The sequence below is a fragment of the Pan paniscus genome, chromosome 5 (genome assembly GCF_029289425.2).
Source record: "Pan paniscus chromosome 5, NHGRI_mPanPan1-v2.0_pri, whole genome shotgun sequence".
NCBI lineage: Eukaryota > Metazoa > Chordata > Mammalia > Primates > Hominidae > Pan > Pan paniscus.
In genome coordinates, this window is record NC_073254.2 from 102,287,270 (window position 1) to 102,313,171 (window position 25,902).

At 34.9% G+C, this 25,902-nt stretch overlaps 1 protein-coding gene and 1 pseudogene across 5 annotated transcripts in view; both read right to left on the reverse strand.

The window, feature by feature from the left end:
- Positions 1-25,902, reverse strand: part of IBTK (inhibitor of Bruton tyrosine kinase) — a 78,454-nt gene that overhangs the window by 21,472 nt on the left and 31,080 nt on the right. For 3 of the 5 annotated variants that reach the window (XM_003816374.5, XM_055113914.2, XM_055113916.2), the window contains 14 exons: positions 24,593-24,767; positions 22,759-23,361; positions 21,222-21,308; positions 20,012-20,094; positions 19,889-19,926; positions 19,336-19,432; positions 13,409-13,510; positions 11,081-11,198; positions 9,975-10,035; positions 9,182-9,303; positions 8,738-8,850; positions 4,892-5,040; positions 3,062-3,225; positions 371-463 (listed from right to left, as the gene is read on the reverse strand). In XM_003816374.5, the coding sequence (XP_003816422.1) occupies positions 371-463; positions 3,062-3,225; positions 4,892-5,040; positions 8,738-8,850; positions 9,182-9,303; positions 9,975-10,035; positions 11,081-11,198; positions 13,409-13,510; positions 19,336-19,432; positions 19,889-19,926; positions 20,012-20,094; positions 21,222-21,308; positions 22,759-23,361; positions 24,593-24,767 (2,005 nt within the window). The remainder of the gene's footprint in view (positions 1-370; positions 464-3,061; positions 3,226-4,891; positions 5,041-8,737; positions 8,851-9,181; positions 9,304-9,974; positions 10,036-11,080; positions 11,199-13,408; positions 13,511-19,335; positions 19,433-19,888; positions 19,927-20,011; positions 20,095-21,221; positions 21,309-22,758; positions 23,362-24,592; positions 24,768-25,902) is intronic. The other 2 variants (XM_008969444.4, XM_055113915.2) reach the window with 1 other exon arrangement.
- On the reverse strand, positions 18,861-18,959 carry LOC112440205 (U6 spliceosomal RNA; annotated as a pseudogene).

The following is a 25,902-nucleotide window of genomic DNA, read 5'->3' on the forward strand; positions in this document are numbered from 1 at the left end:
TCAGTTTATACTAACAATGATCAAGTAATAGCTACATATGAGCCCTCCAACATATCACAAATTTCAAAAAGAACTTGCATCACAAGCCTTAACTCTTTGGCTTTTGTAGCCAATAGTCCACAATGATCATTTTAGAGTCAAGTTTCTGGGATGTAATACTGTATTCTACAAGAGCTGGATTATCAACTCAACTCTATCTTTAGCACATATTTAAGAGATAATATTATGGAGGCTAAATTGCCCAGAAAAGGATGTATAATTAACTATAACATCAAATGCAGAAAAATAATAAGAAAGATGCAGTAAGTCTGTCCAATTCTTAGGGCAGAAATACAACATGAAATGATCTTTTGTAATGTTTTCAACCCACCCTAAATGTGACTTTGGTGTAGCTCCACATTTTTGTCTACTTTCTTCTATTTCCATGATAGTTCTGAGATCCACAACAGGAGGGCTGACAGGACTAAAAGACATAAAAGGTTACTTTGCAAAGCATTCATTTACCTATAAAGCCCAACCCCCAACTTCACTGAAATGATAAGTGATATGTGAGATTAATAATCAGAGTATAATTTAGATTTATCAGCTGTGAGCCAGCTTCATAAAGGATATTTTGAATAAAAGCTACTTTTATATACACATATATAAATATTAATAATATATATCCAAAATGTTAAGTGATACAGCACATATACAAATAACAACTAATATGTATCCAAAGTCATAATGTTGTGATATAACTGAAATTCCTATATTTAAAAAAACATTTTTTAAAAAAAGCGAAGCAATAGAAAGATTCTTAACTAAATTAGGCAGAAAAACTCACCAAAGTTCTAATTAAATTCTTACCTTTAGGTTAAATGAAGCTTGAAAATTACATTCTTTCCTTTCTATTTTTAACAAACAAAACTCATTCTACTGTTTAATATTAACAAAAACAAACATTTAATAGAAAAACTTGGGGATACTAAACAATATTGGAGACCCACCAGAGGAAGTTATACCATAATGACAAAATTCTACAATCATTAGAAATAGATGATTTCTGGCCAGGTGTGGTGGCTCAAGCCTGTAATCCCAGTACTTTGGGAGGCCGAGGCGGGTGGATCACCTGAGGTCAGGAGTTCGAGACCAGCCTGGCCTACGTGGTGGAATCCCGTCACTACTAAAAATATAAACATTAGTCAGGGGTGGTGGCAGGCGCCTGTAATCCCAGCTACTAGGGAGGCTGAGGCAGGAGAACCGCTTGAACCTGGGAGGCAGAGGTTGCAGTGAGCTGAGATCATACCACTGCACTACAGCCTGGGCAATGAGGGCGAAACTCTGTCTCAAAAAAAAAAAAAAAAGAAATAGATGATTTTCGACCTAAATGAAATCTACACTACAGATAAAAATAAGTCAGTCAGGCACAGTGGCTCACACCTGAAATCCCAGCACTTTGGGAGGCCGAGGTGGGCGGATCACAAGATCAGGAATTCAAGACCAGTCTGGCCAACATGGTGAACCCTCATCTCTACTAAAAATACAAAAATTGGCTGAGCATGGTGGCACGCGCCTGTAGTCCCAGCTACTCGGGAGGTTGAGGCAGGAGAATCGTTTGAACCCAGGAGGCGGAGGTTGCGGTGAGCCGAGATCGTGCCACCGCACTCCAGCCTGGGCAACAGAGCAAGACTGTCTCAAAAAAAAAAAAAAAGTCATATTATTTCATATTAAAGGGAACCTGTTTCCTGTACTTTTTTTCTTTCATCAAAAACAAATTCTACTTATTATTTACACTAGGCAATACTACAAAATGAATGTAGAAATGTTTGTGTATATGTCAATATTGAGAATGTTTATTGCCTATTGCTATACATTTTGTCAATGAGCATAGTACTGAAATAGCCTAATCTATCTTGTAGACCAGGGTATTTTTAAAACATGTTTAACAAAATATCCTAACATTAGCAATCAGAAGATGTTTCCAGATGTTCCCACATATTAAATATTTACCAATTTGTGTACGTATGCAAAAAAAAAAATTGAAACTAATTTCTGAACTAAAGTTTAAACCATGAAGCACATAAAATGGAACATCATAATCTTTGTTCCAACTCTGCAAAATATAGCCTATTTCAAAAGAATTAAATAGTCCAGATGATAATACGTCAATTAACAGTTTCAGACTTTATCAACCATTGTAGGCATATAAACATGAAGCACAAGCTCAATTAACATTTTGAAAGAATACTACATTCTAATTACATCTGCTCCTTCATTTAACTTTTCTTTTTCTTTTTTTTGAGATGGAGTCTTGCTCTGTTGCCCAGGCTGGAGTGCAGTGGCACGATCTGGGCTCACTGTAACCTCCGCCTCCCGGGTTCAAACAATTCTCCCACCTCAGCCTCCCAAGTAGCTCGGATTACAAGTGCGTACCACCACGCCTGGCTAATTTTTTGTATTTTAGTAGAGATGGGGTTTCACCATGTTGCCCAGGCTAGTGTCGAACTCCTGAGCTCAAGTAATCCACCCACCTCGGCCTCCCAAAGTGCTAGGATTACAGGCATGAGCCACCATGCCCAGCCTTCATTTGACTTTTCTAAACAAATGAAAAAATACATATATAATATAGGCAAGTTAAAAGGATAGTATAACATTAAATTAATATCCTCTGAAAATTAACTGAATAGTTACACATTTTGTGAAATTTTAAATACCCCTTCACATGCTCTAAGAGATAAAGTCTATGATTGACAAAATTGTCTTCCTCTGCAGCATTTTTAACCAATACATATTATCTAAGAAATAACTGCTGATACTAAGTTTCTCCCTATATACGTAAAACATAGTATTTGCTACTATTCACTGATGATAATACAAAGGCAACTAAATTTTGCCTGGGGTTGGTTGGGGGGGAAGCCTATTATAGCTGGTTAGCAATTTGTAGGTATTTAGGCAATTTTCTGTGCATTAGAAATTTATATTAATATTTCTTAAATGTTCATCATTAAAAAATTAAATTGCATTAAAAATGAATGACATTTCTCAAACTAACAGTTATAGAATAAAATAAAAATCCTACCTGAAAGAACCAGCAACCCAACTGGCAGAGCTGGTAGTATCAATTCTGTTACTGGGAATGGGCTGTGGAGCAGATATTTTAAGTATTGGTGACTTTTCCCATGGTTTTAAATCTTCCCTAGAATACACAGGAGATGTACCATTAACATATTGTTTGACTTTCGCCTGGGGAGAGAAAAAAAATAAAAAAAGTTAACAGGCACCTAGAACAGTAACTAACACATAGCTGGTACTTAATAAATATTAGTTACATTATAATGAAGAATAAAATCTTATGACAATAAGCCATCTAGTATTTTCAAATCATGTTCTTCTATAGTTTTGTGCCTTAGCCAACTCTCAAATCACATTATTGACTAGAACTGAATTATTATGAGCTTTGAAAATAATTTTTAGGGAAACTAGTTTGCATATTAAATCTCTACACAAATAGTTAACATGTAATATATAAAAGTTGTACAAATAAGACATGAAGCAGTAATTTTAAAATTAATATCCATGGCTTGAATATGAAACAAAATGAAAGTTTTGTATAAATGTCATATAATTCACTCTGATGTAAAGTACTGTGAATAAAATTAAAGTCAAATAATACTGACACCTTGAAAGGAACCCTAAAACTATTGCTATTGTAATATGTCAAGGAAGTTATTAAAATGATATGTCTACTTCCAGGATAGATTCTTCTGTTATTGTAAATCACTCACAATATACCCTGAGCCTTCCTTTAAACCTCAATTGTCTTACAGACCAACCTTAGTGTGAATATAAATTGCCCCCAAACTTCTATCCTATATTTTTAAAAAAATCAATCCTGGCGGGGCGCGGTTGCTCCCATCTGTAATGCCAGGACTCCAGGAGGCTGAAGTGGGTGGATTGCTTGAGTCCAGGAGTTCGAGACCAGCCTGAGCAACATGGTAAAACCCCATCTCTACTAAAAATATAAAAAAATTAGCTGGACGTGATGGTGCGTGCCTATAATCCCAGTTACTCTGCCGGCTTAGGTGGGAGAATCACCTAAGCCCGGGAAATCAAAGCTGCAGTGAGCTGATACTATACCACTGCACTCCAGCCTAGGCAACCAGAGTGAGAGACCCTGTCTCAAAAAAAAAAAAAAAAAAAAAATCAAATCAATCCTTGAGGCCTAAAAGACTCTAAGAAGAAAGGGTAAACTTCTGTTGTCTTATGAATTCCTAGAAGTTCCGATACGTTTTGTGGATGTGTAGGGGTTACAGAAAAGTGACTCTATCTCTATTCAGTTACACATTTTTCTCTAATAGGTTAACAGCTATGGAATCAAATGTTAAGGAGTGTCTAAGAAATGCCCTCCCCAGAGCTGATTAGGCTAGGAATCCTGCAGCTTAATGTGCTAGATTAGGAGAAGAACTCAAATCATTTCCAAATTGTTTTGCTCCAGTTAATACCCTGGAGGAAAGAGACTGCGAACTTTGAAAGTAGGCTTATTTTCGAAATCATTTGCCTTGACAATTTTTAACTGATATTAACTGACATTTCACAAGATAAATTTCAATAATTTAGCTACAAATATATTTTTTCAACATGTCTATAGTGTTATTATATTTTACATCAACATTATACTTTAGTTGCACAAAGATTAGAAATAACATCATAAAGGGCTCAAAACTGCCATTACAATCTCTAAAAATAGAAATGTTGTGCAAAGTTAAGAAAACTAACACTATATTTGTGATTCTTATATACCAACCTGGAAACTGTTTTAAAATTAGGGCAAAAATAAGGAAATATTAAAGATAAACCATCTATAAATCTAAAATCTGAAGGTAAGGAGGTAGTGCTTCAAAAAACAAACCTCAATCTTATCTGAATGAAATCCTGTTGTAAAATCAGGGGACTGTAAATCTCTAGGACTACCCACTCCTGCATAGCTTCCTTCAGAGTCTGATGTCAACAGTTCTGGAAGAGATTCCACAGAATTGGTCTTACCAGACTTTAATAATCCTAAAACATGAAATTAAAAAAAATTAAACACATATGCATTAAACATATATGCATTACAGTCCATGAACCAGAGAGCTAAAAGCTTTCATTTATCCAGATTTAATAACATTCAAATTATATTTATGGTATAAAAATCTTAATAATTCAAGTTAACTGGAGAAAGAAATCAGTTTAAGTGAAAAACTGAAATGGAAGCGATTCTAAAACAATAATTTTATTCATTACAATCACACACCAATTGTGTAATGAACCTGAGGAAGATAGTTCTTTGGGATCTGCTCTAAAAAGTGATTGAAAATATTTTTGTCCGCATAAGAGACAAAGGAGAAAGGGAAAATAATTAAAATCCAGACCTCTTTTCCCTTTCTCATCTGTCTCTTGGTACAGTGGTCTCCGCACCCAAGCAAGGGGGTAGCTTCGTTCTATGTGGGAAGAACCCTGTGGCCTTTTTGCCTCTCACTTAGCCAGCTGACTGACCCCATAGCAGAAGCTCCCACAGAAGACAACTGTGGCCTGTTTGAAGTGTGTTTTTCCCTTAAATCTCTGGCTATTGAGAGCTCGCTTGAAGCAAGAGGGTTGTTGTGAAATGTATATATCATTTCTTCTCTTAGGCAAGCTAAATGCCTGGCCTCATGCCACACCTGGTATCCAGGTTCAAACTTTTGCTTAGATTCACATGTCCATTTCCACACATTTCAAATTTATTAGAATCTAAATGAAGTACCAAAATAAGCTATAAAATAAAGATGTTATCTAACTTGTAACTAAAAGCTGTATAATTGATTTAAAAATAAAACCTACCATCTCTTACACATTGTTCTCTTTAAAGTAAATCACCTTAACAAGCTAAATGTTTCTTTTATTGTTATCACTACAATTTGGAAAGAACATTTAAACATTTTTTTTGCCACACAATCTTTTTGATTTTTTTTTTTTTTTTTTTTGAGACGGAGTCTTACTCTATTGCCCAGGCTGGAGTGCGGTGGCGTGATCTCAGCTCACTGCAACCTCCACCTCCAGGTTCAAGTGTTTCTCCTGCCTCAGCCTTCCAAGTAGCTAGGATTACAGGCATGCACCACCATGCCCGGCTAATTTTTTTTGTATTTTTACTAGAGACAGGGTTTCACCATATTGGCCAGGCTGGTCTGGAACTCCTGATTTTGTGGTCCGCCCGCCTTGGCCTCCCAAAGTGCTGGGATTACAGGCGGGAGCCACTGCGTCTTGCCTCTTTTTGAATATTTTTAAGGCTGGCAAATTTTCATCGAAGAGAATACATCTAATATTAGAACACTCTCAAAAGTCAGTTAGAAATAAATCCAGAAAAAAAGAGGACAATTAATGTGGCCAACAATTACTTCTGGTCAAAAACAGTTTTGCTGAATGCCGTTTGTCTAACTTTAAGATCGACACAGATGTTAAGCTTTTACGCAACTGTCTTTGATGAAATTAGCCTCATACTCAAATTTTCTTCCTTAACAGGTCTTTTTGGCCTCCAATTAAATCTGACCTTTTAGTTATCTTTGACTACAGATATCTTGGCCACAGAAAGAACAGTACACCAGGAAAATACGGACCTGGAATCAAGAGAACAAATTTTATTTCTTTTGGTCACTACTTCAAATCACTTATGTTTTTTGAGCTTCTTTCCTTAGGTTTAAAGTAAGGGACATAAATTATTTCATTACTAATGTCTCTTCTAGCTCTGAAATTCTAAGATTCTAACACATATGGTAACAATAACATTATTTAAAACAAACCAAATATCTGCTTTTCCATAAGTCATTTAGGTGACTGGAAAGTCATTACTTTCAAGACTGTCTATCCATTATTCATCCTTCCATCAATCCACCCCTGCCTCCTTCTAAACACTAACGGTAATTCATACAACACAGAGAACACAGAGTCACAGAATTTTAAATTTAGAAAAGTCCTAAGATAATAGCTTTCCCATTTACTAGGTCTCCTGATTCCTATTTTCATTGCTTCATAAATAAATTTTAGGCATATTATCTATCCTTTTTTTATCTTTATGTTATCTAAAACTATTCTTGACATTATTCCTTTGAGCTTTAGTGAACATATCAAGCACCTAATTTGAAGCATCTCAGTAAACATAAAAAAAAAAATCCTTCTTCTTTGCCCTGCCTAACAAGCTTTTTTTTCCAAAGGGACACAAAACAATGTACTCTTCTATTTTTCAAAGTTGTTTGTATACAGCTGATTGACTATGAAGTACTGTTAGTAGAAACTGTACTAGGTTATGCCTTAGTGCTATAGACAAGAGTAACCTACCATTTCTGAAAGCCATACTGTAGTCTCATTATTTTATAGTCACAATTCATGTTTTATCTAAAGAAACTACTAAAACGTACATAGTTTAATCTAGATCAGATGAATCTAGAATGTGAGACAGTCTATAACACAATTGGACTGACCTTTTGGAAAAGAGAAAACAAAAAACAAAAAAGTACAGCAGTGCTACACTAGTTAGAAGAGACTAAAGAGATACTAATAAGCAAAGATAATATGAACCTTGATAGAATACTAGTTTTTTTGTTAATGTTAAAAAAAAAAGACTATAAAAACATTTGTCAACAATTAGGAAAATGTGGATATGAAGTATAATACTAATTAACACTAATTAATGTCAATTGTCTCAGGTATGATAATGGTATTGTGGTTGTGTAGAAGAGTATTCCCATCTTAAAAGATTCATATTCAAGTATTCAGGGGAAAAGTATCATGTCTACAACTTATTCCAAGTGGAACAATTTTTGTTTAAGTCTCTGTATTGTGTGTGTGTGTGTTTGTGTGTGTGTGTAACACATGGAGGAAAGAGGAGACAGTAAGCAACAAAGAGTCTGCAAGAAAATGCAAATGTGATGAGAAGTTAACAATAAATCTGAATAAAATGTACACAGGTGTTCATGGTATTTTTCTTTCATCTTTTCGGTAAGTTAAATATTCTCAAAAGAAAAAACTGGGGAAAAATATTTTAGAAAAACTACATAACCTGACCTTTACTTTCAAACAGGCTCACATAATGCCTAAATACATTTTATATTCTACTACCAGATTACAACCCCCTTATGCATATGAATGGCATCTTACTTGGAGTACTGACATATTTAAATTGAATCAACATGATAATAGTTATCTCTGTCATGTTTTGCCAACCTCTAAACCCCTATGCCACTGGAAAGAGTAGTCTTTCTAAAAACAAATCTCATCCAGTCACATCCTGTTTTAAATCATCAACAGCCACCCATAGCCTTTAGAATAAAACACAAATTCCTTAGTTTGGCATATAAGAGCCTCCAAAATCTGACCCTATCCAACCTATCTCCTATACTGAACTATATGCACAAGAAATGTGCAACTCTTTCTCTTGCTACTAAGCTTGGGAACACATTGCCCCCTTTGCTTAATATACCTATCTGCCTCCTTTTCTTAGATAACTTCATTCTTCAAGACTCAGCTCAGCATTGCTTTCCTCTAAGAGGACTTCCCTGATCTCAGATTAGTTTGAGTACCTCTTTTGTGCTCCCAGAGCAAACTTCAACTGGAGTACTTACAATGAACTATCACTTTTGATACCTCCATAAGGACTGTTCCTTTCAGTAGCCCCAGCAGATGACATATGTGAAAAGAGACATAGAAGATTAGAACTGGAAATACATGCTCACTTTCCACGAACCTGTAGATGATGGACTCTGAATAATATCTGAAAGGTTATAACCTCCAGAACTATCTGAACGTTTACGTGGCTTCTTTTTAGCTTTTGTTTTTGCTTTCTTGAACATAGTTTCCCTAGGAAAAAGCAAACATAATTTCAGCAGTGTTTAGGGAGGTAACTAAGATAAATGCACTTATTTAACCCAACATGTTTAACCTGAAGGCTACTTTTTTAAATATTTACACTTTCAATGTGTTAGACCTACAGATATTAATTATGTATTTACTTTGTATTATACCAAGGTTAAGAATGAGCATACTACCTATTTCTTATGTCAGAATTTCTCAATTTCATCTTCCAATACCAACACAAAAGTGTCATATGTCCAAGATGAGAGTGAAGGGACACAGTGGAGAAAAGAAGGAAGAAAAGGAGGAAAAGAAAAAAAAAAAGAAAACAGCTTACGAATGATTTTGTTCCATATTTATTTCTTCTTTCAAGAAGATATCTCCATCTTCTACTTCCAAATAGCTAATATCTGGTCCATCTTGATATGGTGTAATGACTCTTCTATCCATTGCTGGAATCTGCAGAATTGAAGATATCACTTTTCAAATACAAAATCTGTGAAGTTTTTTTTTTGTGTGTGTGTGTGTGCACACGTGGCCCCAAGCAAACCTCCCATCTTGGCCTCCCAAAATGCTAGGATTACAGGCATAAGCCACCACACCCAGCCTAAAGATGTTTTTTAAATTATGTAAGATATTCCATTTTTAATATGTGGTGACATTAACTAGAACAGCCTTGAATACTCAATAACTCCCTAAATTTATAAGAGGGGGTTAAATTTTGATTCAATTCAATAAAAACTTTATTCCATAAACCTGCCAAAAAAAGAAACTTGAGAAAAAGCTCCACTTTATTATTAAAGATAGATTTATTCATTTCTTAGGGATCATATGAATTCATGTTTTTGCACTGTCCTGACCTCTGGTAAATAACAAAAGACTTACTCTGAAGCTTTCAGTAACTTTCATTTATAAAGAAAATAATAAATATTAACTTTATTATTAAGTATCTTGAATTTTGATTATCATATGTATCTGTGAGATCTGTAAAGGAATCCTATATCACCAGTTTTAAAAGATCCTAATGTACTAGAAGTCATTAGGAAACTATTCCATTAATAAGTCTGATCTAATATACTGCTTAAGCTGGTAATATTATAGCCGTGAAAATCTTAAAACATAAACCTTACCATTTTCCGGTAAAACTCAGAAAGATCCTTCAAAACACCATCGCTTAAAACATCAAGAGACCTAAAATATAGGATACAAAATTCTATCTTAAGATTCAAGTGACTTGGTAACTGTCAAGTTGCTCACATACATAGATATTTCATATTGCTAGATAAGAAACAAAGTTATTTTTTTAAGCATTATATATAGCAGTTGCTACAAATTCCTTTTGGAAATAGATGTGGTTGTATATTACATATTTCAAATAAACAGCACAGCAAACATATTACACAAATATCTTGAATAAAACTCAAGCAACTCTTTTTTTTTTCTTTTTTTGAGATGGAGTCTCACTCTGTCACCCAGGCTGGAGTGCAGTGGTGCAATCTCAGCTCACTGCAACTGCTGCCTCCTGGGTTCAAGTGATTCTCCTGCCTCACACCCTCCCAAGTGGCTGAGACTACCAGGCACACACAACCACGCCCGGCTAATTTTTGTATTTTTATTAGAGATAGGGTTTCACCATCTTGGCCAGGCCGGTCTTGAACTCCTGACCTCAGGCGATCCACCTGCTTCAGCCTCCCAAAGTGCTGGGATTACAAGCATAAGCCACCACACCCGGCCTCAAGCAACTATTATAAATAAATGTACAAAGAATCTTCTCTACTTCATAAGAGTTTCATAAAAATTAACTAAATGAATCTATGTAATGCTTTTAGAACACCATCTAGCACATAGTTAATAGTCATTACTACTGAAGTAAAATATAAAAATAAACTAAACAATGAAGCTTTAAAATAAAAACTGACACCAGGAACTCTAATCTCAAATTTCTGTGTTCTCATATTCTCACCAATGACTTTATAGGAAGTAAAATATTTTAACCTTATATTTTTAAAAAAGTATACATTTATTTCATTTTAAAAAGATCACTGTTAAAAACATTCAAAAGTTTTCAAGAGCTCTCTAATTCTAAAATGTACATAACTTCTAAATCATCAGCATTGATCAAATTCTTTCCATCCAGGTAAACATCATTATTCACATTTAAATCACTAATAATATCTGCTATTATATATAAATATCTCCTTTTGCAACAATCATACAACATATGCACCTCACCTACCTTGCTTCAAGTAAAGCTGCCATATTCAATCCTATAAACTGTAAACAAGACAGTTTCAACTGTTTTGCACTATACATTGCTGCAAATTCCAGTAGCATAGCAGCATTCTTCAGGGTAACTACAAAGAAAGAAAAGATTTGCAAAATTAGATAAAAGGCACATTACCACAGCAAAATAAAATACATTTATGTCTAAAGCTGTACGACTTGAACATTTGGAATAAAGAAAAAAAAAATTCTTGCCAAAAATAAGTTAATACTGGGGCAAATATGTAACTCTTCCATCCCAATATGCCAAAGTAATTTCAAAAGATTGGCTATGAGGAAAAATAAGCTCACACACAAGCATATTCTAAGCAAAACAGAATACAGAAGGGGCATAGTGCCACCCAAAAGCAAACACATAAGAACTGACAATCTTCCACCTAACATTTTCTGAATATTTTTAAAAAGCTTTCATTAATGAACAACTTTCCTTTCCATTTACATAGCAGTTATTCCCTCTTCCATAAAACTAAAGAAGATATAAAACTAAGAAAAACTGATGAAATAATTCTATAAAATATATTGAGTTATCTATTAGAATTCATGTGGGTGTACATATATACATGTAAGTATATAAATATATACATATTTTGAAAATATGTACATCACAATCTTACCATAATATTCTTCACACCAGTGAAAAATCTGATATGCTGTGCAAAAGATTCTGGATTTAGTTACAATTGTAGTAACATTATATATAAAGTACCCATTTTCCTAGAGACTCTCCCAGAATATTCTACCTACATAACAGGTAACTTTCAGCTTCCTGTTCCCTCCACTATTTTTCTTAATTACTCTATCAGTACCAGCCAATAGGGAAACACAGTTGTTTTCTACATCTGGCTTCTTGCATTTCTTTTTCTTTCTCACCTGTGATTCTATCAAAAGTTGCAACTGCAGTCAATAATGGTCTCTGTCTCACTCCTGACTAATCTACATTTTCAACTAATGATGAACAGAGAAATGGAAGAAATGATAAAATTAGATCATATAAAAACTTCTTTAGAGTTGTTCACATGGGAACAAGTATCCACATATTCCTAATAATCAGAGACCAAAGGAGGTGGTAGCCTCCTTTTCCTAGGTTCTAGGAACATCAAGGAATTAATAAAGGCAACTGTGCAGCCAGAGCCATGAAAGAACACTGAGGAAGAAGACCAGCAAAGGCAACTGTACAAGTGTAAAATATCACTTATATGTATGTCTTATACCAGTTGTATGCTGTGTCCTTTATTTTAGAATATTTTTCTTTTCTTGCTTAAAAGGAGATCAGGGCTGTTGTTCTCTATTTAATAACGAAGGAGTAGACAGTCTACAGTGCTCAAGAAAAGTGAGAACTAAAATGCCAAAGCCAAGACAAACTCCTAGCCAAGTATGAACTAGAAAAAATGGACAGGAATTCCCTTCACACTTCTTGAAGCAGCAATAAAGCAGAACAGATATAAGATTAGAAAGTGAAAAAGGCTGTCAGGTGGAAGCTAAGGAAAGTTAACCTTTATTCTAGAGTAAGCAATTATAAATATGTAAACGGGGAAGATGTAACTACTTCCTACAGAAAGCTTAAAGAAACAGAAGTAGACAGGAGAAAGAGCATTTAAAACACTACTGTGACACTACCCAGAAGGAACAGATAACAGTGACCTCAACTGCATAGTAACAGTGAGAACCCAAAGGTAGGTGAAATGTGACCAACATAGTTAAAAGGAATAAGTTTTGACAGCTGAATGAATTTGAGTGTCAGGGCCAAAATAATAAAGAAAAACTCATTTTGGATTTCAAAGTACAGTGTTCAGGAGGATAGCCATGAAATTAACTAAGATAATGAAGAGAGCAAGAAAGAAGAGTTCGAGAAAAAAAGAGATGTGCTTTGTTCAGATATACAATGGGAAAGTTAAATTTTTAAAATTGCTGCAAATAGTAGAAAATGGGTAGCTAAAAACACCTAAAGCCAAGATCAGGGCAAGAGTACAAAAATTTCACTTTTAAACTCTCACCCTTGAAATTAGCAAATAAATCTGACACCATCTTTATTCTTCAAGGTTTTATGACATTTCAATAAAAATATTACATTTCAATTCTAAGTCATATATATTTTCACATATTTCTAAAATAAGAATTCACTTACAAATGATGGCATGTAATAATTTACATATTTTGGCAGGTTTTCATGGTACCAAAAAAATGGTCTATTTTACCATAAGTGGAATCATAAAGTCAATAAAGTACAGTAATCCTTGATGAACCTGAAAACATATTAATACTCAAACTCAAAATTACTCACGTTTTTCAGTTAATGCTACTTCACAAATCTCTTTCAACCGGGTTATGAGAAGTTGATCAGCCACCACAAGAACACTACAAATAAAATCTACATTTTGAGATTCTAAAAAAAGAAAGAAAACAAGCATCACTTTTTCTTTGTATACATTATGCCTAGAAAAAAAAAATTTGAAGTAATTAGTACACTAGAAAAGAGATTTAAGATTATTTTCTAAATGTTGAAAGGGCAACCATAATAAAAAGTAAATACATCAAAATATATTTCTATTTTTTAGGTAGAAAGCTGACAAAATTACACCAAAATGTCTTGATCTCACACTAGGACCATAAAATGGCCAACTTAAATTGATCATTTCAGTCTAGAAGGCTACTAGAATGCCTGACTTGTTTATAATCTCCCATGTTGTTAGAAAAACACTTCTCAAGCTAATACAAAGAGGGAAAAGTCAAATCTCAGCATCACACTTAATATATACAGGGTGGGGAAATAATACTCTTATGCTTTCTTATTTAAAACAAAATTTGTCATCTAAGAGTGCTTTTTTGTAACTATTGGACTTCCTTAATTTAAAACAACTTTCTTGGGCCAGGTGTGGTGGCTCACGCCTGTAATCCCAGCACTATGGGAGGTGGAGGCAGACGGACCACTTAAGACCAGGAGTTTGAGACCAGCCTGGCCAACATGGTGAACATATCTCTACTAAAAATACACACATTAGCAGGGCGTGGTGGCACATGCCTGTAGTCCCAGTTACTGGGGAGGCTGAGGCACGAGAATTGCTTGAACATGGGAGGCAGAGGTTGCAATGAGATGAGATCACGCCACTGCACTCCAGCCTGGGCAACTGAGTGAGACTCCATCTCAAAAAAATAAAAAATAAAACAACTTTCTTGGTCCTAAGTACTACTAATGGCTTTTTGCCCCTGAGCCACTGCCAAAATAACAACATAAATTGAAAGAAAAAAATAACAGAGGAAGAGAGGAAAGGGAAAAAAAGATTAAGAAGAAAAAAATCTGACATAGAAAACAGCTTTAAAATATGAGACAAAGATGAAGTCACTAGGAATGACAGACTAAGAGCTTCTAATCCTCTCCTCTAAAAAAAAACAGACAACTGTGGAAAATTGTCATAATCAACTTTTCCAGAATTCTGGAAATCAGCCAAAAGCTTATAATAATCTAGGAAGTGTTTACTTAAGAAAAGCAGTTGAATCTTGTTAAGAACAGTGGGATTCAGGACACTGCAGCCTTTCCTGTTCAGATCTTCCTCTCCCCTCCTCCACAGCAGTACTGAAAACCAACAGCTCCATAATCATAGGGAATCACATTGACAGCCTAGTAGCCACAGAAGGAGACAGGACAGTTGTAGAGCAATAGTATCCTTATTTGACCTGTCTGCTAGTTCTCTGAAAATCCCACTAGAATGCTTATCTTTATTTGACCTGACATAAAGCTTGCCCAGTGACAACAGCCTTTTATATGGGGGCAAACAATTAGCAGTAAGTAAAGTAAAGATATTGAATTAGTGATCAAAAAACTTCCTACAGAGAAGAGTCCAGGACCAGAAGGCTTAATTGGTTAATCTGACTGAATATTTAAAGATGAATAATACAATTGATGAATTAATACAAGATAAATTAATACAATTCTCCACAAACTCTTCAAAAAGTAGAAGATGAAGAACACTTCCCAACTCAGACAAGGAGGCCAATATTATGCTGATTCTAAAAACAGACAGGGACATCACAGGAAAACTAAACCAACATCCCTTACAATTAAAGATGCGAAAATCCTCAAAAAACGCTAAGAAACTAAATCCAGTAACATATAAAAAGGAATTATACAACATGACCTAACAGAATAAATCCAAAACGAAAGGATGATTCAACATATGAAAAATCAATCAATATAATACACAAAAATAAAGTATAATAAACACACGGCCATCTTAAGAAACAGAAAAACATTTGACAAAAATCCCACACCCTTTCATGATAAAAACACTCAATAAACCAGGAATAGAAATAATCTTCCTCAACCTGATAAATGGCAACTACAAAAAACCCACAAGTAACATCCTAATTAATGGTAAAAAGGCTGAATGCTTTTTCCTAACATCAGAAACAAGACAAAGATGACCACTGTTGCCACTTCTATTCAACAGAGTACTAGAGATTCATCTAATCAGGGCAATTAAGCAAGAAAAAGAAATAAAGCACACCCAAATTGGAAAGGCATAAGTAAAACCATCTCTATTTACAGATGACATGATCTTGCATATAGAAAATCCTAAGGAATCCACTAAAAAAACTACTAGAATTAGTGAACAAGTTCAGCAAGGTTGCAGGATATAAGATCAATATACAAAAATCAATTGTAATTCTAAACACTAGCAAAGGACAATCCAAAAATAAAATTAAAAAAATTTCCATTTAAAATAGCACTAAAAATTCTTAATAATTTTTAACCAAGAAAGAGCAAGGCTTGTACACTGAAAACTACAAAAATCACTGAAAGAAATTAAAGACTTAAATATATAGACTTAAATAAATGGAAAGACAGCTGGTGTTAATGGATTATAGGATTTAAATATTAAAATGACAATAATCCTCAAGCTGATTTACAAATTAAATGTGATTTGTATTAAAATCCCAGCTGCCTTTATTGCAGAAATTGGCAAACTAATCCTAAAATTCACATGAAAATGCAAGAAACCCAAAATAGCCAATACAATCTTGAAATAGCAGAACACAGTAGGAAAACTCACATTTCCCAATTTCACAACTTACAACAAAGCAATGGTAATCAAGACACTGCTGTACTGGCATAAAGAGAGTTCAGTGAAATAGAACTGAAGAGTACAGAAATAAAACTTTAAATTTATTGTCAGTTGATTTTTGACAAAGGTGCTAAAACAATTCAATGGGAAAACAAATGTCTTTTCAATAAATGGTACTCAAAAAATAGGACACACAGATGTAAAAGAATAAACTTGGACCCATACCTCACAACAAATACAAAAAATAACTTAATAAGAATGGTGGTTACTAGAGGTCAGGGGATTAGGGTAATGGGGAGATATTGGTCAAAGAGTACAAAATTACAGTTATAAGATGAATGAATAATATCTAGAGACCTTATATACAGCATGGCCACTACACTGATAATAATGTACTGCATACTTGAGATTTGCTGAAGGACTAGATCTCAAGTACTCTCACCACATAAAAAAAAAAGGTAATTATGTGAGGTGATGGATATGTTAATTAGCTTAATTGTGGTAATTATCTCTCTCTCTATATATAAATATAGATATTATACATATATATATCTCAAAGCATCATGTTATACACTATGACTACATATAATTTTTACTTGTTAATTACACCTTAATAAGACTGGGGGGGAAATTAACTCAAAATGGATCAAAGACCTACATGTGAGAGACAGAACTATAAAACTCTTAGAAGAAAACATACAGGGTAATCATCATGACCTTGGATTTGACAACGAATTCCTAGATATGACACCAAAAACACAAGTAACAAGTCAACATAGACAATTTGGACATCATGAAATGCCTGTAATCCCAGCACTTTGGGAGGCTGAGGCAGGAGGATCACTTGAGCCCAGGAGTTCCAGACCAGCCTGGGCATATAGGGAGGCTCTGTCTCTAAAAAAATTTTTACAAATTAACCAGGCATGGTGGTGCACAGCTGTAGTCCCAGTTACTTGGGAGGCTGAGGTGGGAAGGATCACTTGAGCTCAGGACGCCGAGGCTGCAGTGAGCCATGACCATGCCACTGCACTCCAGCTTGCCCAATGGAACAAGACCCTGTCTCAAAAATAAAAAAAAATTAAAAGTTTTTGTTTTAAAGGACACTTCATCAAGGAAGTGAAAACAACTCAGAGAAGGAGAGAAAACACTTGCAAATCATATATCCCATAAGGGACTAATATCCAGAATATATAAAGAACTCTTGCAACATCATAAAAAAACAAATAATTGAGAAAAAAAGTGTCCAAAGGATTTGAGTATGTATTCAAAGAAGATATACAAATGACCAAAAAGCATATGAAAAGATGTTCAACATCATTAGTCATTAGTGAAATACAAATCAAAACCACAATGTTGCATAACTTCACACCTGTTAGGATGGCTATAATAAAAAAGGTTGATACTAGTAAGTGCTTGCAAGGATGTGGAGAAACTGGAACCCTCACACTGTTAGTGGTAAAGTTAAATGGTACAGCTAGCCACTGTGCAGTTTGGCAGTTCCTAAAAAATTAAACAGATGACCCAGCATTTCCGCTTCTAGGTATATGCCCAAGAAAAATGAAAACATAGGCCCACGCAAAACTTAGGCATGAGTGTTCACAGCATCATGATTCCTAATAGACAAGAGGTAAAAACAACCCCAACATCCATCAACTGATGAATAAATGTGTTATATCCACACAATAAATATTATTTGGCAACAAAAAAGAATGAAGTGTTGGTACCTGCTACAACACGGATAAATTTTTAAAACATCGTACTTAAGTAAAATAAGTTAAATATAAAAGGTCACATGTTGTTTGATTGTATTTATACAAAATGTCCAGAAGAGGCAAATCCATAGAGACAGAAAACATAATAGGGGTTTTCCAGGGACTGGGGATAAGAGACAGTGGGAAGTGTCTGCTAATGGGTACAAGGTATCTTTCTGGGCTGATGAAAATGTTCATATATATCATCAATGTATAATTATACAGTGATAGTTGCACAAATTCATAAACATACTAAAAACTACTTATTGTATGCTTTAAAAGTATAAGTTTTATCATGCAAATAATTTCTCGATTTTTAAAAAGAATGAAAGTAGAGAAAAACATACCATGTCTCAGTTATCTTACTCTCAAGTATACAAATCTTCAGAAATCTTGTCCTCAGTTAAACTCTATCTCCTTACAAGACTACCCAGATTTCCTAGGCAGACTCAGAGGCTAGCTTCTTAAAAATGCATCTGCTTTTTAGAGAATTACTCTGTTGGATTATATTTGTTTTCTTATACATTTGTCTTCTCCACTAGATTGAGTTTCTTGAATATAGAAAAAGGTCTATTCACTTTTTTTTTATCCCCAGTATACAGCTGGGGTTAAAAAAAACTAATGGAATATGACAGAACATCCAGTACCATTCCAATGAGTAAACATATCTTGTAACTAAAAGTTACTGTTTTGCCTAACAAAGTACATAAATGACCTCTCTTCATAAATTTTGGTACAATTTTTAATCTGTTTCTTTCAAGATGTGTAACCACAAAGGGGAAAAACAGGTAAGAAAGAACTTATGTAAGTATTTGTCAAAACTATCCCTGTTGTCAATTCATTCATCTCCATCATAGAAGTAGCTGGAAATTGAACTGCTGAATCCAATTTCAACCATTACCTACAATTCCTTTTTTTTTTTTTTTTAATGAAATGCTTCACAAATTTGCGTGTCATCCTTGTACAGGGGCCATGTAATCTCTGTATCATTCCAGTTTTAGTATACTTGCTGCCGAAGCAAGCACTAATTCTCAAAGAGTTCATTTTCACATGGGTAATGAAAACCTTTTTCTGCTCCTTTACTATTAGCAATCATTCCTATTGCTTATTCTAAATTAAGCCTTTATTGGCCAGGCATAGTGGCTCACGCTATAATCCTAGCACTTTGGAAGGCCGAGGTGGAATAATCCCTTGAGCCTAGGAGTTTGAGACTAGCCTGGGCAACATAGTAAGACCCCGGTCTCCATAAATAATAAAAAATAAATTAAATATTTTAAAAATAAAATAAATTAAGCCTGTATTGATGGTTTTTTCTATTAGAAATTAAGGTTCATGTTGATTTTACCATTATTCCATTATATGTGAAGTATCTACAATGTCCTAACTCTTATTAATACCTTTTATCACCACAGCTTCATCAGTATAGAGGTAGTCCAAAATAACTTTTAATATATCAGAATGTATTGGCATTTCCAGAGCTGCACAACTGGAAGCCTAAATAAAATAAGACAAAATAAAGTAAAATAATTCATTCTAAACAATAAAATATTACATTCTAATTTGGGTTATTGGTACAAAACACTCTGAACAGGAAATCACATCAAATGCAAAACATAAAATTTACAAAACACATGGCTAAAATAATATTAAATTTAATTTTAAAACATAACATGAAAAAGGAACAAAAAAATTCAGAAAACAAGAAACACAGTGGTGTTCCTAATACATTTCTAAATAATAACGGGGAAATTTTTATTTAAGTAGCTTCTTGGCAATAATTTTAAATTCTAAGTGTTGCTATTTTCCAGCAGCCTCAAGCATAAAGTTTAATATAAATGAAAAACTGAGCTAAAATATCGAGTTCTGATTTTGAATTTCTTTACTACATACTTTGCACAAAATATAAAGAAACATAGTTACCAACCTAGGCACTTTTTACTTAAATCTTACCTCAATCCATGAGCTACTCAGCATACTATGAAAATATTCTAAAAGAAAAAAAAGTTCAATGCAATAAGAATAGTGAAACAATACTACAGCAAATAAATCAGCAGCTTTAAAAAGTGCACCTACCAAGTCTAGCACAAAGAACACATTTATGACAAGGAAATTCCTTTCCATCCACTGATTTCATGGTCACGTCACACAGAAATGAACTGCAAGAAAATGTTTAATTGAAGCAAGAGCAATTTCTTTACATATTTAATGAAAAAGATTATAGGATGTGGCTTAACTTTCAATTTTCTCTTAAAGGTGGCAGAGAATAAATAACTTGCAGGAATACATACAATAAAATACTTCATCTTCTTCCACCACAGGGAAGATAAGGGCCTTAGAGTAAAGACAATATTTGAAAAGGGAGCTGAATACAAATATTCAAAAAGTATTTTTCTGATTTTCCTTTTTTTATTCCAGACAAACTGTTAATAATACTAAGTGATATCATATTTAAGTCTCTATAATTCACTTATTTGTAGTAGCTAATCTGGGCCAAGCACAGTTGAAACAACTCCACAGTTTATCCTTCTCCAAAACCTTTTCACTTACAGAGGAAGTATGAATAGCTAAAAACAAAACTTTTTTTTCTTTGAAACGGGGTCTCGTTCTGCCACCCAGGCTGGAGTGCAATGATGCAATCTTGTCTCACTGCAAGCTCCGCCTCCCGAGTACAAGTGATTCTCCTGCCTTAGCCTCCCAAGTAGCTGGGATCACAGGCACCCGCCACTATGCCCGGCTAATTTTTGTATTTTCTTCGTAGAGACAGGATTTCACCATGTTAATCAGGCTCTTGACCTCAGGTGATCCACCCGCCTCGGCCCCCCAAAGTGCTGAGATTACAGGCGTGAGCCACCACACCAGGCCCTAAAAACAAAACTTTTTAACAATATATTTAGAATAGTATATTTATTATTAAGAATTTTTTATACTAAAGGCAATAATCATAACAATGATGAAGAGGTATAATTAATTGGTTTGGGGGCTAATAACATTTCCTAATTATAACAAGGCACAAAATTCAGGCAAGAAAAAATAAAAATTAAAAGTTTCACTCTCTATTAGAAAGTCATCGGAAAGAAAAAACTCCTTTGATGTCTTCAGCAGTTAATATTTTATCAATTTACTTCAACAGCTCCCCAACATTTCCAGAAATGCAGAATACTAGAAAAGGTAAGAGGGTATCTACCTATACATTTTGCTTCATATGTGGGTAAGCAGAGATCTATTTCCACACTTAAATGCCAAAATCTAGACATGAAAAGTTAATCTTCCTTTCCTTACTTACCATTTTTTCTGACTTAGCTTCAGTTTATCACCAGTGTTCTTGGCAATAACATTAATTTTTTCATTTTCAAATCTGACTCCATCTAACCTATCAAGGATAGATAAAAATTAACAATTGATATTCCCCTACAAAAATAAACATACAACAAAAAAACCAACAAATTAGCTTACATCTAAATATAATACTGTATCCTAGAAAAGTATCTCAACAAACTCCTACTCTGAGATAAAGAAATATCATACTTCCATTTTAGTTAGAATTCAAAATAGATTAAACATTACTGACAAAAGACAAATCAAAGCCATAGCGCAAAGTTTTTCCTTTTTTTTTTTTTTTGAGACGAAGCCTCGCTCTGTCGCCCAGGCTAGAGTGTGGTGGCATGATCTTAGTTCACTGCAACCTCCACCTCCCAGGTTCACATGAATCTCCTGCCTCAGCCAACCCAGTAACTGGGACTACAGGCATTCACCACCATTCCCGGCTAATTTTTGTAATTTTTTGTAGAGACAGGGTTTCGCCATGTTGGCCAGGTTGGTCTCAAACTCCTGACCTCAGGAGATCTGCCCACCTCAGCCTCCCAAAGTGCTGGGATTACAGGCGTGATCCACCGCGCCCGGCCCCTTCATTATTTTTAAACAGGAAACACGATACACACCCCTCCTCTCTTCCCACCCTACAACGAAGGTTTAACTGCCACAAGCAACATAAATACCTTAAAAAAAGAAAGAATTTCAAATAATCTGATTCATAATATGATACTATGGTGTTAGGCAATTTACATATGACAAAACCATACCAACAATATGAGGCAAATATTATCTTTCCCATTTCTTATATTGAGAAACTGAGGTAAGAAGGATCGCTTGAGCCCAGGAGTTCGAGAAACTGAGGTAAAAGAAAGAAAATTGTCCCAGCCAGGAATAGTAAAGCTAAGAGATATGTATGTCTTTCTAACTTGAAAGACCTTTCCAGCATACCACATTGCCTGCCACTCCAGATCCCTGTTACATACACAAACCAGAGTTCAAACCCACCAACAGCTTTCCTATCCATTAATGTAATCCAAGAAGTCCCAGAGATAGCTCTGCCCGCAAATGGAGGAAAGACATATCCATGTACCTCCCCAAAAAAAGGATGGGTAGGGAGAAAGGGAGAGAGAGGAAGAGGAGGGGAAGGAGAAAGAGAAGGGGATGGAACAAGTGGGAGGAGACTTGGGGAGGGGAAAGAAAAGCAAAGCAAGGCAAAAAGGGTGGGAATTTTTTTTTTTTTTTTTTTTTTTTGAGACACAGTCTCGCTCTGTCGCCCAGGCTGGAATGCAGTGGCGCAATCTCGGCTCACTGCAAGCTCCGCCTCCCGGGTTCAGGCCATTCTCCTGCCTCAGCCTCCTGAGTAGCTGGGACTACAGGCGCCCGCCCGCCACCACACCCGGCTAATTTTTTGTATTTTTAGTAGAGATGGGGTTTCACAGTAAGGGTGGGAAATTTTTTAAAGGAGGACTGAATGAGGCACAGGAACAGATATAAAAGAGAAATCATACCTACTACTCAAATTACTGAAGCCGAATTTCTTTGCAACAGTTTGCAACATTCTTACAGGATCATCTTCCCTAATATTTTTTCCTTTTTTACAAGATTTAGGTTTGCTCTTCTGCCTCTCACTAACTGTTTGAGCTTGATTACTTTTGTAAACTTCAAATGCAGACTTCTGGTTATCATCTTCATGGAAATTCACTTTATTCAAATGAGAATTCAGAGTTCCCTGATATTCTTCTGGGTTTTTGTTTAAGTGTATTCTTGGTTTGAAGCCATGAGTTAAAAAGTCACAAGTATCTGTGTATATAAATTGTAAAAGGTATTCAAACATGTCAGGATGAACCTTCTCTACCACAAAGAGATGGCACCCTGCAGAATCTTCATCTTTCTGGTAAATATCTGTAAATTCTGAAGTATTACCATCTGAAAGAAACAATTTCTGAAAAAAATCAGAATGCACTGCCAAAATATATTTATGTGCAGGGAAGAGTCTATTGCCAACTTGAAATGTCACATCATGAATGCTGTCCATTTCATCTGCTTCCCTCAACAGTTTGCCAAACTCTTCAAAAAAGGATGATGAGGACACAGCTGGAATTTCATAAAGGCTAGAAAGAAGACAAAAACAAATTATGCTTCAAAAAATATGAAGGAAATCCTTTTTCATACCTAGCCAATTTTCCTTTAAAATGCAATTTTTTAAACAGTATTTAGAAAATTTTAAATTTGGCATTTCCTAAAATACAAGAATATTGCACAAAGTCCTAGATGCTGTATCATCCTTTAATTTTTTTCTATTCCTTTTTATATTTATATTCTATTCTTCTCTCAAATTAAAATGATAAGAACTAAGTTGTCCGTATCCCTGGTTCTTACAGTACTGTGGGAATGCAATTACACCTTCCCAACCAACATTTCACCCTTCTCAGTAGGAAGACCAACCCTCCTGTGGTTTGCCTTGGATTGACAAGTTTCTCAGATGAGACTTTCAATGTTAAAACTGGGGCAGGCCTGGGCAAACCAGGATGGATGATGACCCTACTTGCAGAATTTCCTCCCTCTTCAACAGTACCCTTGATGTTTATCTTAATCTGATACCTCTCTGCTAATGTGACTTAGGAGATTTGCATTGGGATTTACAGATGGCGCCTCAACACTTATTTTGCCAATTCTCATCATATTCAAGGGTCAGAAATCTTTGCAAACTGCCTAAGAAATATTTATAATACATTTTTCAGAATCTGAGAACCCAGGGTACATCATAAAGTATGAAAGACAAATAAGGCAGGGTGCGGTGGCTCATGCCTGTAATCCTAGCACTTTGGGAGGCCGAGGCTGGCGGATCACCTGAGGTCAGGTGGTCAAGACCAGCCTGGCCAACAGGGCAAAACCCCATCTCTACTAAAAATACAAAAATTAGCTGGGTGTGGTGGCGGGCACCTGTAATCCCAACTACTTGGGAGGCTGAGGCAAGAGAACCGCTTCAACCTGGGAGGTGGAGGTTAGAGTGAGCCGAGATTTTGCCACTTAGCCTGGGCAATAGAGCAAGACTCTATCTCAAAAAAAAAAAAAGAAAGAAAGACAATAAACTTTGTGAGTGCATGTATAGATATTTTCAATATTTTCAATAAATGTCAGTTTACAAACCAAAGGAAACATTCATCACTCCAAGTATAACAAATTCTACCTCTGGATTATCCTGTAAACATGATTATGTCTAAGGTCTCTACAGGTCTTGGCAACAGCTCTTCAATTAAATTTGCACCAGCAGCTACTGAAAACAAGAAAATTCAGTGATTGTTCCTTCTAAAAAATGAAATTTAATATATACAAGTATACCTTGTTTTAGGATCTGACTGCAGGATTGCAAAGTTGCATCCACTTGGATCTGTGCTGACACTAACAGCTCTATGTGCAAAGGTAAGTTTCTCAAGTCGAATTCTTTCATACACACTATTTATATCAGAGACATAAGACACATCTGATGAGGAATTGTGAAGGTTTGATAAAATCTCTGTTAAAAAAAAAATAAACTACCATTAATCAAGGCTTTACTGAAACTACTAAAATGATTGAGAAGTAAATGGAATAGAAAAGGAGTTAGAAAAATATGGAAATCTTTTTCACATATATTCAGTGTTTTTGAAGAACTACATCCTCTCTTCAACACATTTTCCACTGACTATATTGGCTGTATTATACAGGAAATTTTTGGTGGATGGATTCTCAATTATCCATGATTCCATCTCTTTCAACAAACACATCCTCCATACTGCAACCAAAGTTCCCTTTCTAAAAAGCAAATCTAGTGTCATACTAGCTTTTAAAACTTTTCAACTTATACTTCCTGTTGCCCAAAGGGAAAAAAATTCTTCAACTTGGATTAAAAATATATAAATCTACTGTCTTCATAATCTGCTTGTTTATTTGCTTCCTCCCTTTCTCTTCCCCCTTTCTTGCATGTATTCAGAAAATATGTGAGTAACCAAACTGGGCTACTATGATATCATCAGTCTGGTGATATAGTAGTGAAGAAGACAGACATGTGCCTGCTCTCCTCGAGTACACAATCTAGCAGGGAAGACAGACATTACACAAATGATTATATCATTACAAGTAAAATCAAGGCTATGAAGGTAAAGGATATAGTGCTTCCACAAAGATATGAAATTTACATGAATGAAATGATTCTGGCTGTAGTGTGAAGAATGTTTCAGGTAAACAAAGAATAGATAAAAAGAGGCCATTTAAGGAATTACTGTAAATCCAGGAAAAGAATTAAAAGATGATATAGACTAGGTTGTAGCAATGAATCTGGAAAAAAGTGGAAAGATATAAGAAACATTTGAGAAAGAGAACAAAACTTGATGACTGATTAATTCTAGTGTAAGGGAATCTGAGTGTCAAAGATAATTTACAGAAATAGAAAACACTGAGAAGCAGAAGTTGTAGCATGAAATCATGAATTCAGTTTCAGATCACTAAATATGACTAAGACACACTTCTAAAGACTTCCATAAGTTGAACCTATGTTCTAGTTACTCCCACAAATTAACTCTATTTTAGTCTTATGAGGCTTTACTAATCTTCTCTGACAGTCATTCCAATTTCTATGCTCTCGAGAAACTAATTATGTGGATATTAACATT